Below are 14,105 nucleotides of genomic sequence, written 5' to 3' on the forward strand. Positions count from 1 at the left end.
TTTTTCCTGTTAATAAACTGGGCAAACCCCCGCTGACCTCTACCTGCACTGGATTTTAAAGTAAACGGGTCTATAAACGGCTTCATTCTAGGTTAAAAGTGTTGTGCTTCAAACATTAACTCACCCTGACGCCTCTGCTCTAATTTATATTTTTAAACATCTCTTAAACTGAAGTGTTGTTTAGAAAAAGAAGCTGAGCAGTAACTTAAGCTCTGTCAGGATTTACATCTGATGTGCTCTGTGGTAAACATGCCGCCCTGCAGAGCTCATGTCTGCTTCTTGGTCCGCAGCGGGAGGTGAAGAGGCGCCGGTCTTTGTGAAAACGCCGGCGAGAGTTTATCAAAGAGAAGCACTGAGCTCATCATACCTGAAACGACAGGAGCAACACGGGTCAGGGTGAAGAAATAAAAAAAAAAACAGTCAAAGAAAGAGATTTGGTCATATTCAATACATTAGAAAACTAATGACAAGTTTATTTATTTCAGTAATTCAATTAATTAAGAGAAACACATTACATATATTAATTAAAGCCTTTATTTCTGTTATTTTTTTTCCACCTCCAGCTTACAAAAACGCAGCATTTAATATTAAAATATTGCATCAGACCAATAAAAAAAGCATTTTTTTTCATGCAGACATGGGGACTTAATGAAAAGTCTGTTTAATACCAGTTTAAAGGTGACATGACATCACTGCATAAACAGGGGTGTTCAAACTTTTTGGCAGGTGGGCCGAAATTGTCAAGTCAAAAGTACTCTAGGGCCAAAAAAAAAATATTAAAGAAGGATACAAAATTAACCAAAAATTATGTTGAGAATTGTTTTTACCTGCTCTACAAAATATGATCATTTTAATTAAAAAAATAATTAAATTTAATTAAATTTTATTTATATAGCGCCTATTCACGAAACATGTCATCTCAAGGCACTTTACAAAGTCAAATTCAATCAGATTATACAGATTGGGTCAGATTATACAAAAAAATTATTTTCTGAAGTAATGGGATGTGTAAATAACTGTAGATCCAAAGTTAAAGAACAAAAAAGCTAATTTGCTTTATTAAAAGATGGTCAACCATTGTGCAAATCATTTTAGGCTTGGTTGAAAAGAACTGAATTATTTTCGGTTTAGCAATATAAAGAACAGGATTTATGTCTTTCTTTGAAAACACCTGCTGTATTTAGACAATTTTAATAAATGAATACGAAGCAGGGTTTAATGCACAAACGTTTGCATTTGAGTTAAAGTCCTCAGATCGATATAATCCTATTTAGTATGAGATTAAAGAGAATACAAAAAGTGTGGTTATTAAAAGATTAATACCTTGTGTTGTATCTAATATATTCAGTTATAAGATCTAAACCTGTGATAATTTTCGAACTTTGGACATGCCTGCATAAACCATTTCATATAGTTGATATTGCTGCATATGTAAATTCTTCAGCTTGTTGTATCATCAGACCAAACGTCAGGCCCTCATTAAAAGTGTTGGATGAGGTAGTGATGTGCAGCAGATTATATTATACCCTCAAAACCTCAGAAATTTTAAATTTATTGTGGCCCCTTTAAAAAATTTTTTTTAAGAAAAGTACTTTTAATCTGACAAGCAAACCTTTTAGAAATGCATTTTCTATTTTATTGAATATGGAGAGTGAGTATTTTCCAGTTACACATCAATGTGAGTAAAACAGCCAATATCATCATGGGTTTCTTCAGTCATCACGTCATTAACACTTTATGCACACTTTATATTTATTTAACTATTGAACTAGGATTGTGCTTTTTCATCCGGCTTTTCGTATTTTTAATGCCTTGCTTCTAATAGTGTGTTGTCTGCTTGTTGCTTTACATTCATGCTATGGTTTTGCTGTGTGAAGCAATCAACCTGTGGATTAGGTTACTAATTTCTTGTAAATGTAGGACAACTGAAAACCTCTGACTGTCTCCAATAAGAAAAGCCATAGTATTTCCTTCTCAAGTGACTTTTCAGTGCATTTAAATGTACTAAAAACCTTAAATCTCTGCTAATTTAGTAATTTCTTTTTTTGCTTCCAATGAATCAGTCTTTCAAAATGAGTAAAAACAAAATCTGCAAAAGTTTTAAGAAATGTTTCTCGAATTAAAAAAAAATGGAATTTGGTGGTCTGGTCTTAATAGTTTAAAAGATCATCAGAAAGTCCAGAGATTTCATGTTAAAGACCCCATTTAACCATAAACTGTTAAGAGATGCATTGACAACGAAATAGAATACAAGACAAAACTTTTCTAGTTAAATATAAAAGGTGATTCTGTCTACATGTAAGACATATTTAGTCCTTTTGAAGTTTAAACTCCCTGCAGAATATGTGAGTCATGAGTATCCAGCATTTAAGCAGCTTATCAGATTTATGTCGACACTCTGAACACAAGCAAGCAGCTGAGGCTAGAAGCCGGCAGTGACACAAAGCGTTGATTTAAATTTCTTTTTAAATTCCAATTACAATTCAGCCGGATGATTTTATCATTCGTTTTCTTACTTACAAAAACAAGAGGTCGACTAATGCAGGTTTTTTTTTAAGACCGATACCAATACCGATTATTTCGACATCAGGCAAACCGATACCCGATACATGGGGCCCATTTATTTATTTTTTGGCTAATTCTTGATGGCATTACATGACGTTTCTTCTTCAATTTACATGAGAAAAATTACACAATGATAACAAATGTTACACAAGTGTCAATCTAAACCAAAAAAAGACACATTAATTAAAAGGAGCATAGTTCCAGAGTTTTTGCAAAAGTCCCCCTGAGCTATCCAATAATATCGGTCGACTTCTAGCTTGAATTTTTAGTTTTAGCTTTTAAAGAAAAAAAAGAAAAAAGTTCAAGCAAAGAAATTTAGGCCAGATCTGATAATCGCAGCTTTCAGTGCTCAAAAACATGTTTAGCATAATTAAATACTGACTGGTTATAAAGCGCAAAATAGACGAATAAAGTGGTTTAAATTTTTCTATTTCGGGGGGGGGGAAAGGACGTAAAACATACATACAGTTGTTTTATGTAATACAGATTTCCAGAGTTTAAAAGCAAAAAACAAGTGTGCAAACTGTGACCTTTGTTGATTTAAATTTCAGACTTTTCCATCAGCCGGTCTTACCCAGAAGCGGACCCAACCAGTACACAAAGCAGTACTCCAGGAAGGAGTTTCCACTGCAGGAGAACTGTGTAGAGAAGGCCAGCGCCGGGTTAAACACCGCTCCCGTCACACCGCCGCCTTAAACACAAACAGAACATTTCAGTCACGGTGAGTTCACTACGTTACGCACCGCTGGAGCAGAAGATACGAGCAGTTAGAACGCTTCATGAGGTTTTGGTCTGAGGGATGACAGCAGTGCAGAGATTCTGCTTCGTCTTTCACCTGCTGCCTACAGGGGTGACCATAGCTGGAGCATCCTCCTTCTCCACATCAAGGAAGGTTCCCTGTTCATTATTTCCTTAATCCCAGCAGCTCTTATTCAGCGCCAATTTTCATGTTTGCTGCTCGTTAGCATCTGTTAGTTGGACTAACGAGACCCAGCAGAGGCAAATTCAGGTGTAACAGCAGCAAAGTGACAGTGAAACGAAGCACGCAGATTTACAAGAAAATAAAAATACACACACACACATATATATATATATGACACAATGAGCAAGCTGAATAATTACTAATCCTGAAATATCTAGTCTAAAAGTGCCAAGACTGTCTAATTTAAAACAACAGCTTTAATAAGATATTAATTACTTTCTTTCTGTCTATGTTGTATTTTGTTGTTGCTACTTTTACTTGGATTTCATTTCTACTTTTAATGACTTCATTTGTTTTAACTTCTAATACAATTATTTTGAATCAATGTTTTTGATCAGCACTTTAGGTCGTGGTCTGCTGTGTTTAAAGTGCTTTATAAAAATAAAGTTGGCCCAGGTTTGCTAAAACCTGGCTTGGAAAGAAAATATAAACTGGTGGGCCAGATTGATAATGTGTACTCTAGTTCTGTATATTATTGTCGTGTGTTTTTCAATGCACAAAGGCCACGAGAATTCATCCCGCAGGCAAGGTTAAAGAAAATAAGACAGGTTATACGAGTTTTACTAATTTGGTAAATATCTATCCCTCTGCTTTATTCTCCAGTATGCATCAAAAAGGGACCTGTTGAAGGGGGAAATGCTTTAAATGAAAACACAAAAATCTACACCAAGCTCCAAGAAGCACAGGAAGACCGAAGTGGCCCAATATTAAAGGCATCAACCAGATTAAATTAGGTTTCCATTGGCTTGAGACAGTAAAACTGGGGCGTCCAAACTTTTTTGCTTGTGGGCCCAAATTGTCAAGTCAAACTACTCGAGGGCCAAAAAATAAATTAACTGTAAGATTTGAAGTTGACTGCAATAATAATTAAAAATAAAAAAGTTTCCATCTGCACGAGCCACCAGGCCTGGTCGGCCAAATCTTTCTTGAAACTTCTTTCTTACCCCTCCTTCCCTGTCTGAGCTGTTACACCCCCTCCCGTTCCCTCAGGTCAGCTGATCAATTTGCTTCTGAGGGTGCCAAAGACAAAGTGAAAGCTCAGAGGGGACCGTGAGTTTTCTGTGGCAGCTCCCAAGCTATGGAAAGATCTTCCTTTGAGCATAACACAGGCCTCTTCCCTCGCTGTTTTAAGTCCCTTCTTAAGACCCATCTTTTTTCTTTGGCTTTTGGCACAATCTGAGAGGTTTCACTTTGTTTTATTGTGTCTGTATATTAATATGTATTTTATATTTGATCCTTTCTATTTTATATTTGCTTTGTATTTCATGATTGTGCAAAGCACTTTGGTCCTGTCGGTGTATAAAGTGCTTTATAAATAAAGTTGGTATAGTATGGTATGGTATGGTATGGTAAATGCGGTTTGGGGAGGGCCACAAAAAATCAATACAGGGGCCTCAAATGGCCCGCGGGCCGCACCTTGGACACACCTGCAGTAGAAGAAGGAGAACCAATCAGCCTACCTGCATAGACCGCGGCTGTGATGGCAGCAGCCACCGCGTGCACGCGGTATCTCTCCTCCACGGAGTGCGTGTGCGTGATGACGGTCTGAACAGCGAAGGCGCACATCAGCTCCACGGCAGCGGCCCCGGGCAGAGACGCGTGGATGGCGCTGACGCACCGGAACCCGAGCAGCTTGTGCCGGCTGTGCAGTCCCGACAGCCCCATGCCCCAGATCACCGGCACGGCCGCGCGCGCCATCACGGCCGCTGCGAACTGGCACGCGATCCGGCGCGCTGCGCACCCACCCGCGGACCTGGCGCGCCACGCGTGCTCCAGCGCGCCGCAGGGGTTCCCCACGGCCCCTCTGAAGGTGAGCCCGTGGGCCACGGACGTCACGTACGTCAAGGTGAGCGCGAGCTGGGGCGGGATGCCGCCGACCTCGGAGAGCAGCTTCAGCTCGTGCGCGCAGCAGCAGAGCTGGAAGGTGGACACGAGCTCCGCCGCGTACGGTGAGAGCCCGGTGTCCCGGAGGGCCCGCGCCAGCAACCGGCGGGTCGCATCGCTCAGCAGCACCACCACCGCGAGCACCGACAGAGACACGGCCACGTCCGCAGTCATGGCTCCGCTCTGTGAGCAGCGCGGAGCGGGCGTTCAGCCGCGGGGTGCCGCTCGGTCCGCTCTGGAGGTCACCGATGGATGTCTGTGTCGCGCCCGGTTAACAGCCCTCCATCCTGGGGGATGCAGTCGGACCATCCGGGGCCGAGGAAGCTTCAGTCCCGGTGCTGCTCACATGGTGCGGAAGTGACCGAACCCCACAGTTTCCCTCCTCCCTCTCTATCCTCCACCGCAGGCATTGCTCCTCGTTTTCCTAGCCACGTTTCTCTCAGCATGCTGCTGAGAACAGACACCCTTAAAATCTTATTTTCTGGCTCCGTCCCATCCAACAGGCGCCAAATTATATTCTTAAGCAGTCATGTTTTCCCTGCAGTCACTAAAAATAAGCTTACATTTACGGTTTGTTGGTCGACTTTCTAATTAATAGAGCTCCCAAGATTTTAAAACCTGCTAATTAAGGCTTTGTATTTATAAAACCACTCAGCTGCAGAATCTAGGATCTATGAAAAATCCTGCAAATAATCCATTTTATATTTTATATTCAACTTCAAGCAAATTCTTCCCAATCACATCACAATCACAAGATTCAGACAAAGAAATTTTCATTTCAGTGAATAAGCACTGAAAAGACATTATGCATTCAAAACAGAAAAATTAAACGTAAGCGTGAAAAACAGAAAATATTACGTGGTTCTGTACATAAACATAATATGTTATATTATATTATTATATATATCTTATATTATGTATATGGTTCTGTCTGTCTGCATCAAAGGGATTTCTGTGCAAAGATCTTTGCTTCCTCTTTCCCAAATTGTCGCTTAGCCATTGAACTATTGTAACATCTTACGTTAACTTCTATTTATTATGAATTTTGAACATGGCCAAACTGTACAAATTGGAAAATCAGATGCTTATTATCTCCCCAATAAATTATTTTTAAAGCCCTTGAAGTCTTTGGACTTCTCAGAGCCAACATATTGGACGGTCGATTTAAATCGCCAGAGGAACATTATATAAATGAATAGGTTAAAATTTTGTCCACAAACATTTTCTTAGGATATTGCAAAAGTTCAGATTGTATGTTTCGCCAGACTGTCCTGTCATACAAGTCGAATAATTGGGAACTCAGTGTTGACGGATCTCCTTCAGAAACAAGACAAACGTTCTGAAAAGTATTTTATTCGTTTTCATATTGTTTTACTGACAAAAGGAAAACAAGACGTTGCGTAATTGAAATGTTTGGTCCATTTTTAATCGCATTTTGTGAACGTCTCCCTCTCCTACCGCCAGATGTCACTGTCTCACCATTCTTCGATCTGCATTCGTTGCCACAAATCTGACAAGTCCCACCCTTGCTCTGGGTCTTTCTGCATGGAGTTTGCATGTTCTCCCTGTGCATGCGTGGGTTCTCTCCGGGTACTCCTGCTTCCTCCCACATTCAAAAAACATGACTGTTAGGTTAATTGTCTCTAAATTCTCCTTAGGTGTGAGTGTGTGTGTGAATGGTTGTTTGTCCTGTTTGTCTCTGTGTTGCCCTGCGATGGACTGACGACCTGCCCAGGGTGTACCCCACCTCTCGCCCATTGAACGCTGGAGATAGGCACCAGCACCCCTCGCCATCCCACAATGAATATATGTGTAAGAAGAGGGAAGGGATGGCCACATCGATCACAACGGCTGTCCTCTGCTGCTTATCAGTGATCACAATGTCCGGTTGGCCATTACCATTGTGTCTGTTTGTATCTGGAAATCCAAAGTCCTACAGGATCTTAGCTCTGTTGTTCTCCACCACCTTGGGAGGAGACTCCCATTGTGACCTGGGGGTCTCCAGTTGGTGTTCTGAACAGATGTTTCTGTACACTATACCAGCTACTTGGTTATGGCGTTCCATGTATTCCTTCCCTGCTAGTATCTCACACCCTGCTGTGAGATGCTGGATGGTTTCTGGGGCTTCTTTGCATAGCCTAGACCTGGGATCTTGTCTCTTAAGGTAGATCTGAGCCTCTATTGCTCTGGTGCTCCTGCGTTGCCATGACCAGGGCTTCAGTGCTGTCCTACATGATGGTTCCTTCAGTTCCTTCTCTTCCAGCTTCCATTGTCTGAGACAATAACTGAGCACTTTATCACCATCTTCCTGATATATTCTTTGAGCTTGGATGTTTCATCTTCAGTTGTAGCTCTGTTGCTCGCTAGGCTTCTGCCTCCTACTTTGCGCTAAGTACTGGATTTTGGGTGTCTTCTCTTCCATTTAATGTTGTTAAGACAATATATATTGGAAGAATGGCTATAAGATAGAATATAATTTGACATCGCCCACTGTTCCCAGCAGTACATTACAGCACTGGTTCCTGGACCAAGAAATAAAATGAACAAAAGTAAGTAAAACATGTAATTAAGAAACAACTAAATAAGATTAAGGCAGTTTAAAAGTCATTGACGAGTCTGCATCTATGTTGAGTGGACAGTTGTAAAGATGTTGAAGGTGAGAAAGTGAACTGTAGAGGAAGTTATGAACAGTAACAGATCAGGGTAAACAGGCAATTGCACACAAATAAATAAATAAATGTGGCAGCGACATTAACGCTGGAGATAGGCACCGACAACCCCCACGACCCCATGAGGGATAAAGCGGGTCAGAAAATGGATGGATGGGGCAGCGACATTGTTACTAAGAGCTAAATGTATGTAATGAACAACGGATTGAAATTAATTGCAGATATCCTTATCATACAGGTTACATTACACTGACAAGTAGGGGCTATGTGTGCGTACTGTATAGAGATGTGGCAGAGAGATGGTGTGTGTGTGTGTGTGTAGCATTACAGTCCATTTAACATATCTATCTATCTATCTATCTATCTATCTATCTATCTATCTATCTATCTATCTATCTATCTATCTATCTATCTATCTATCTATCTATCTATCTATCTATCTATCTATCTATCTATACACACTTAAGGTTATCTTTTTAAAATAACCTTATATACACTTTTTATTAAGCACACATCTCTGTATTAAACTATGTTTTTTAATGTAATGTTTTCCTAAATGTCATATTTTCCATTAGCTGTAAGCGTAAAATCATCTTAATTAACAGCCGTAAAGGCTTGAAAACAACAACAAATCACTTAGTGATTTGAGAATTTAAATAAAGGTTGACAATTTTTAACATTACTCATTCAGAGTATGTCGAAGTAGTCTTTAAGTTTCCTTTGCTTATTTTTTCGACCGAAAAAAAGCTCCCCCCTCCCTTTTTTTTTAGCAAATTGAAAATTATTGTTATACAATCTAAAGTCTTTCAAACTTCACATTTCAGGCGAAATGATACCCCTGAACGCAACGCCATCCGCCCTAATGCATTAGGAAGCTAAAGTTTCGGAGGTTTCGTCATCAACCTTGAACGTACCACGGCCGAATCTTTACCGGCAAACTTAGACCCGCCCTGGATGTAGAACGGACATCCGTATCGGCCAATGAGAAGCGTGGGTGATCCCGCACTGACCAATGGTGTGCTTGGAACGACGTTCCTGGGGGCGGGTCTTTCTCTGCAGCAGGCTTCGCTAACAATAGCCTGGGCTCGTCAAGTTTTATCGTCAAAGAGGAGCAGCCAGGAGGGCGGCAGAGCGGAGCGGAGACACACACGGAGACACACACGGAGAGAGAAGGGGGGGACGGAGTTTGCTGGATACATGAGACGCTGTGACACGGTGACGGAAAATTACAACAAAGCGTTGCGGGATTTAGATCAGCCGACAGACCAAGTGGTGAAGGTGAGGGATGTTTTTTTTTTTTTATCCATTCCTTACCGTTATATTAGCCGTTGGTGCGGCTTTCCCGGCGCGCCGTGATTTAAGAGGCTAATTTCCCCGGTAATAGCGCTTTCTGTAGTGGGCTGGGAGCACAACATTGGCTTTTTGTTCATTAATCTGCGTCCACGGCACCCCGCGGGTCCACGGACGTCCACTCGGAGCGGACTTCCAGTCTGCCACGGTGAGGTGATAACAGTCGGAGGCGTGGGCCGGTGAGATTATTTCTTTATTTTACCTCCCGGATCCCCCACTTGCCTTGGCTGCGAGTTTTCCTGGAGGCAAGGCATGGCAGGCCGGGTGGAAATGAATGAATGAATGAATGAATGAATGAACTTTTTTCACTGCATTAGTGCTTATCTTCTGGTTAAAAACAGGATAAAATAAGAAAAACGTGTGTAGAGACACTTGTTTTGAGAAAATGCTAAAAAGTAGGCAAGTAATCATTTAAAATCTTTTTTTAAATGACAGTAAAGCATAAATCCACCCTATATTTGGTAAAGTACACGCAACTTTAAACATGTCCTTGTTTTGCTACGTTGTGTATTTTATGGGAAGTTTATGTCTAGTGATGCACAGCAGTGAACAGGGAAGCAAAAATAATGCACTTTTTTTTTTTGTTTAAAGAAAAGCTAATAAACGTGGCCTGTATTTGTTTTTGGCCCTATTCTGTATGTTGTACATTATGCTGCAGCTTTAAGCGCTTTGGGGCATGTCTCTGCCAGCTTTGTTTTTAACCATTCTTCTTCTTTAATAGCTCAAACCTGATATGGATAAACTAGGTTTTTATGTCTTGCAATGAATCCTCGGCTAGATTTTGGTCTGGACTTTGACTAGGCCATTTTAGTACGTCTGTGTGCTTTATTTAAAGCCGTTCCTGTATAATTGTAGCTGCATGTTTAGGGTTATTGTCCTGCTTTAAAGTGAAACTCTGTTTTCTGCAAGTTTTCTTCCAGGATTGCCCTGTTTTTTTTGTTTTTTTTAAGCTCCATCCATCTCCATCCATCCAAATGAACTGTTCCCCCAGCGTGAAGCTGCCGCCACTGGGACGCTTTGCTTCAGGGTGTTTGTCGTCTATGACACTCGGTTTCTGGGAAACTACAAATGGGGTTGCTGATGTCTTTTTTCTTTAAAGGCCAGATTCGTTCTCCTGAGCTCTGCATCTCCATCAGAGTTACAATGGGCCTCTTGACTGCTTCTCTTATTAATGCACCCTTTTTATTCAGATGTATCTGCGTAAAACCCGTGGAAGCAGTGCGTCCTTTGCCCCCCCCTTTTCAGATATGCACCGTTTTGCGCTGGTGCGTCATGTTAGAATCCCAGTAAAATACGTTAAAAGTTTGCATTTGTAACAGGAGAAACGTGAACAGGCTCCAGAAGAAGGAATAGTCTGGCAAGGCACTGTATATCTGGTTAAAATGTAATCAAACATTCCTTTAAAACCAACACGCCGGCTCTACGGTGACCTCATTGTGCCTTCGCCGCCGCCTGCTGTGTCTCTGACTGCAGAGACGCCCTTTCTCTAGTTTTCTAGGTTTTGAGCAGCCACCCTGCACAAGATGCATTCAGGCTCTTCTTTCCACACGGCTCAGCAGAAATTCCTGAACGTCTTCTGGTGCTAGGAGGCTAACTCAGGGGGTTTGGCTCCGCCGCTGCACACATATATCTACTGCGTCGCGTTGACTGGAATCAAACCAGGACACCTTTGGCTTTTTTTTTTTTAACTGGGTTTACAGGTTAGATCTGATCTTTATTGCTGCTTCTCGACTCTTTAAAGTCAGCCGGCACATTTCTTGTCTGTTTCTGAGGGCATGCTCAGTGAGGCAGGCGCTTGGCCTCGACTTTTCCAGATTTGGACTCAACAACTTAAAGGGATGATGGTTAACCTTATTAACCACAGAAATAATAGACTGGTACTTCTGATTGTGCCAGCATATGTTTAATACACGTGTATCTCGTTGAGTGACAAGGATCTTGCAGTGAGACTTGGTGTTAAGGGGTTCTTGATGAGTGCGGCAGGTTTGCAGAACGTATTTTGAAGTTTTTCTTTAGATGTTTGCTGTTTTCATTGCATTTTCAGTCTAAGCACCGACCATGGCAGCACAGTAGCTGTTTAAATTGACAAAATTTCACAAACAGATTAAAATGTATTCAGATTAAATAATCGGATTGCACCGTTTATATGGGCACACAATCAGTTAATCCGATCATAATGTGCATGTATATGCACCTGGCTTTATTCAGAATAGAAGTACTCTGACATGCACAGTTATGAATTCCTCTTAAAAAAAACAAAAGAAGAAGAACTTCCATCTTTGCTAAACTACAAAAATTGTAAACAAAGCAGTATTCTATAGCAGAGTTTGTTTGTCTTCGAGCGCCCAGGCTTGACGTCCATGATGTTCTTATTACGGTTGAAACGTTACTGAATAAACAACGATTTTGAGCTCGTTTAATGTTTCGAACATAAAGGTTGTATCGGGATTACAGACAGCTTTGCTTTCCGCCACTCAACAATACGTCACGTTTTACATCGGGCAAAAATGCGCACTCGGGTCAGTTCACCTCATTCGGAATAATTTTATCCTGACAAGCATTTATATTAACGTTGCTCAAATTATGTATCCGATGTCCACTATTTTGTCCTGAAAATACAGGACTAAATGTGACAACAGCACCCCCTGCTGTTTGGTCTGTACCTGCGGTCAGTGGTATGATGAATACTATTAACAAACTAAAAATAGTTTATCTTTTAATATTAATAGCTTCATATTATTTTTGCCATTGGGGTTCATTGCTAGTTAGAAGTTGACTGCAGGTACGAGTCGGGCTAAAAGCCTTTTTTATTGTTGTTAATATTATATAGTCAAAGTGTGTTAGAAACCATTGTTATATAATCTATCTATCTATCTGTCTGTCTGTCTGTCTGTCTGTCTGTCTATCTATCTTAAAATAAGCAATATTAAAACGAGCAATAAAACTAGACACTGAAGTAAAAATGATAAGGAATGAAAATTAGAATTCATATTGGTGATACAATTTGGAAAAGGTGTGTCTGAAGCTTAGCTTTAAAAACAGAAAGTGATTGGAAGTTGCGGAGATCAGGAGGATGTGAGTTGCATCAAGTCTCTCCAAGCAGCATTCACTCCTCCTGAAAGAGCGTAGAGCCACAGTGGACAGTCGTCTGCATTGTTGATGGCTTTGCAGCAATCCCTCATACTGAGCATGCATGAAGCGACAGTGGAGAGAAAAACTCCCCTTTAACAGGGAGGAGAACCTCCAGCAGAACCAGAACCAGGCTCAGTGTGAACGCTCATCTGCCTCCACCCACTGGGGCTTAGAGAAGACAGAGCAGAGACACAGAAAGCTCAGAAGCTCACATTGACCCAGGAGTACTTTCTATGTTCGATGGTAATAGAGGATGATCTGCCTCCCCTGATGATGTCACAGCTAACAGAACGCCAGACCAGGTGTACCTTCCATGAAGAGAAAAATGACAGAGAACAAAAAGTTAAAAGCTGAAATAACAACAAACAATGCAGATTGGAGAACTCAGCAGAGAGAGAGAAATAGACCCTGATGTCCTCCAGCAGCCTAAGCCTATAGCAGCATAACTATAGAGGTAGCTCAGGGTAACATGAGCCACTCTAACTAGAAGCTTTGTAAAAAAGGAAAGTTTGTGACAAAAGTGGACCAAATCGTTTCAATAACTATGATAAAGTCAAAAATCCACTTTGAAAAGCTAGTCAATCATTGGCTGCACTTTTTTTTTCTCATACAACCTGTTCATTTCTGCTACTAGCTTGTTTAATAAATGACTTACACTTAGATTTTAAACCCCTGGATTAGGACCAGATAATTGGTCGCTTTGTCCTAAAACGTAGAACCAGCAGCACTGATAGAAGTTTTTACAGTGACTGTTGTGTTTTCTGTCTGCCGTGGCTGAAGGAAGCTTTATTTTTTTTTTAAAAAAGCAGCGTGATTATACCAGTGAATTCTGTAATCTGTACATGTAACCGTAGCTCCTATCAGTCTTTTGTGAGCTCTACAGATGAACATCAAGGCCGCGGGCTCTAAAATTAACCAGTGAGGAACACGGGGCTGCAGGAACACGCCATCCAGAGCACCGGCTGGTGGCTGATAGCGGCCCAGTTGTTGCCATAGATATCTGGGTGTGGTGAAAGGAGTGTTTTATTGTCCCACGCGAGGCATGAGGCCACGCAGTTGTCGCTCTGACGCCTCGGCAGCACCAAGGAAGGCGGGGAGGGGCTAACGGCCCATTTGACTCGGTTAGGCCAGGAGACAGCAGACTGTTGTCAGAGTATGTCCATGTTATCACTTTGTGTGTTTTGGCTCCGTCTCACCTGTCATTGAAGGTATTTTTAACCCCGAGACGAGTTTGTTTGGACTCGGCCTGACCATACGGAGCTGCTTATTACCAGAAGGATTTCGTCCTGTTCCCGTTGTTTATAATCTCCTCATCTGTCAAGGTGCTGGGAGGCAGGTCTGTTGCTGCTGGACGAATGGAGGCCGGCTGTTATCATCTGTTTCCAGTCTTGTGATTTTTTTCCCCCCAGCGCCAAGAGAGAGCCAAAAAAAAAAAAAAAGGTGAACAAGCATATTTCCCTGCGTGTGTAGCTGTTAATTTACAGACTGGAGCAGATTCAGTTTTATTTCAGCTTGTTATGGAA

The 14,105-nt window shown here is 41.4% G+C and overlaps 2 protein-coding genes across 2 annotated transcripts in view; one reads left to right on the forward strand and one right to left on the reverse strand.

Annotated features, from left to right (window-relative positions):
* Nucleotides 1–5,862, reverse strand: LOC118566750 (aquaporin-11-like). The gene is made up of 3 exons (XM_036150118.1): nt 5,008–5,862; nt 3,140–3,256; nt 1–367 (listed from the first exon to the last, which is right to left on the reverse strand). The coding sequence occupies exons 1-3, from the start codon at nt 5,603–5,605 to the stop codon at nt 267–269; spliced, it is 816 nt and encodes a 271-aa protein (XP_036006011.1). The 5' UTR covers nt 5,606–5,862; the 3' UTR covers nt 1–266.
* A 3,352-nt stretch (nt 5,863–9,214) lies between these two features.
* Nucleotides 9,215–14,105, forward strand: part of LOC118566746 (serine/threonine-protein kinase PAK 1-like) — a 67,822-nt gene continuing 62,931 nt past the window's right edge. Inside the window, exon 1 of the mRNA XM_036150068.1 lies at nt 9,215–9,378. The gene's annotated coding sequence lies outside the window, so the exon portion shown is untranslated. The remainder of the gene's footprint in view (nt 9,379–14,105) is intronic.

Source organism: Fundulus heteroclitus, chromosome 18 (assembly GCF_011125445.2).
Source record: "Fundulus heteroclitus isolate FHET01 chromosome 18, MU-UCD_Fhet_4.1, whole genome shotgun sequence".
NCBI lineage: Eukaryota > Metazoa > Chordata > Actinopteri > Cyprinodontiformes > Fundulidae > Fundulus > Fundulus heteroclitus.

Excerpts from the sequence above, each read along its gene's own strand:
- LOC118566750 (XM_036150118.1), bottom strand. The coding sequence starts at position 5,605 with ATGACTGCGGACGTGGCCGTGTCTCTGTCGGTGCTCGCGGTGGTGGTG. Across the intron at positions 3,257-5,007 it reads CACAGCCGCGGTCTATGCAG|GCGGCGGTGTGACGGGAGCG; the intron begins GTAGGCTGATTG and ends TTTGTGTTTAAG. Across the intron at positions 368-3,139 it reads CTGGTTGGGTCCGCTTCTGG|GTATGATGAGCTCAGTGCTT; the intron begins GTAAGACCGGCT and ends CTGTCGTTTCAG.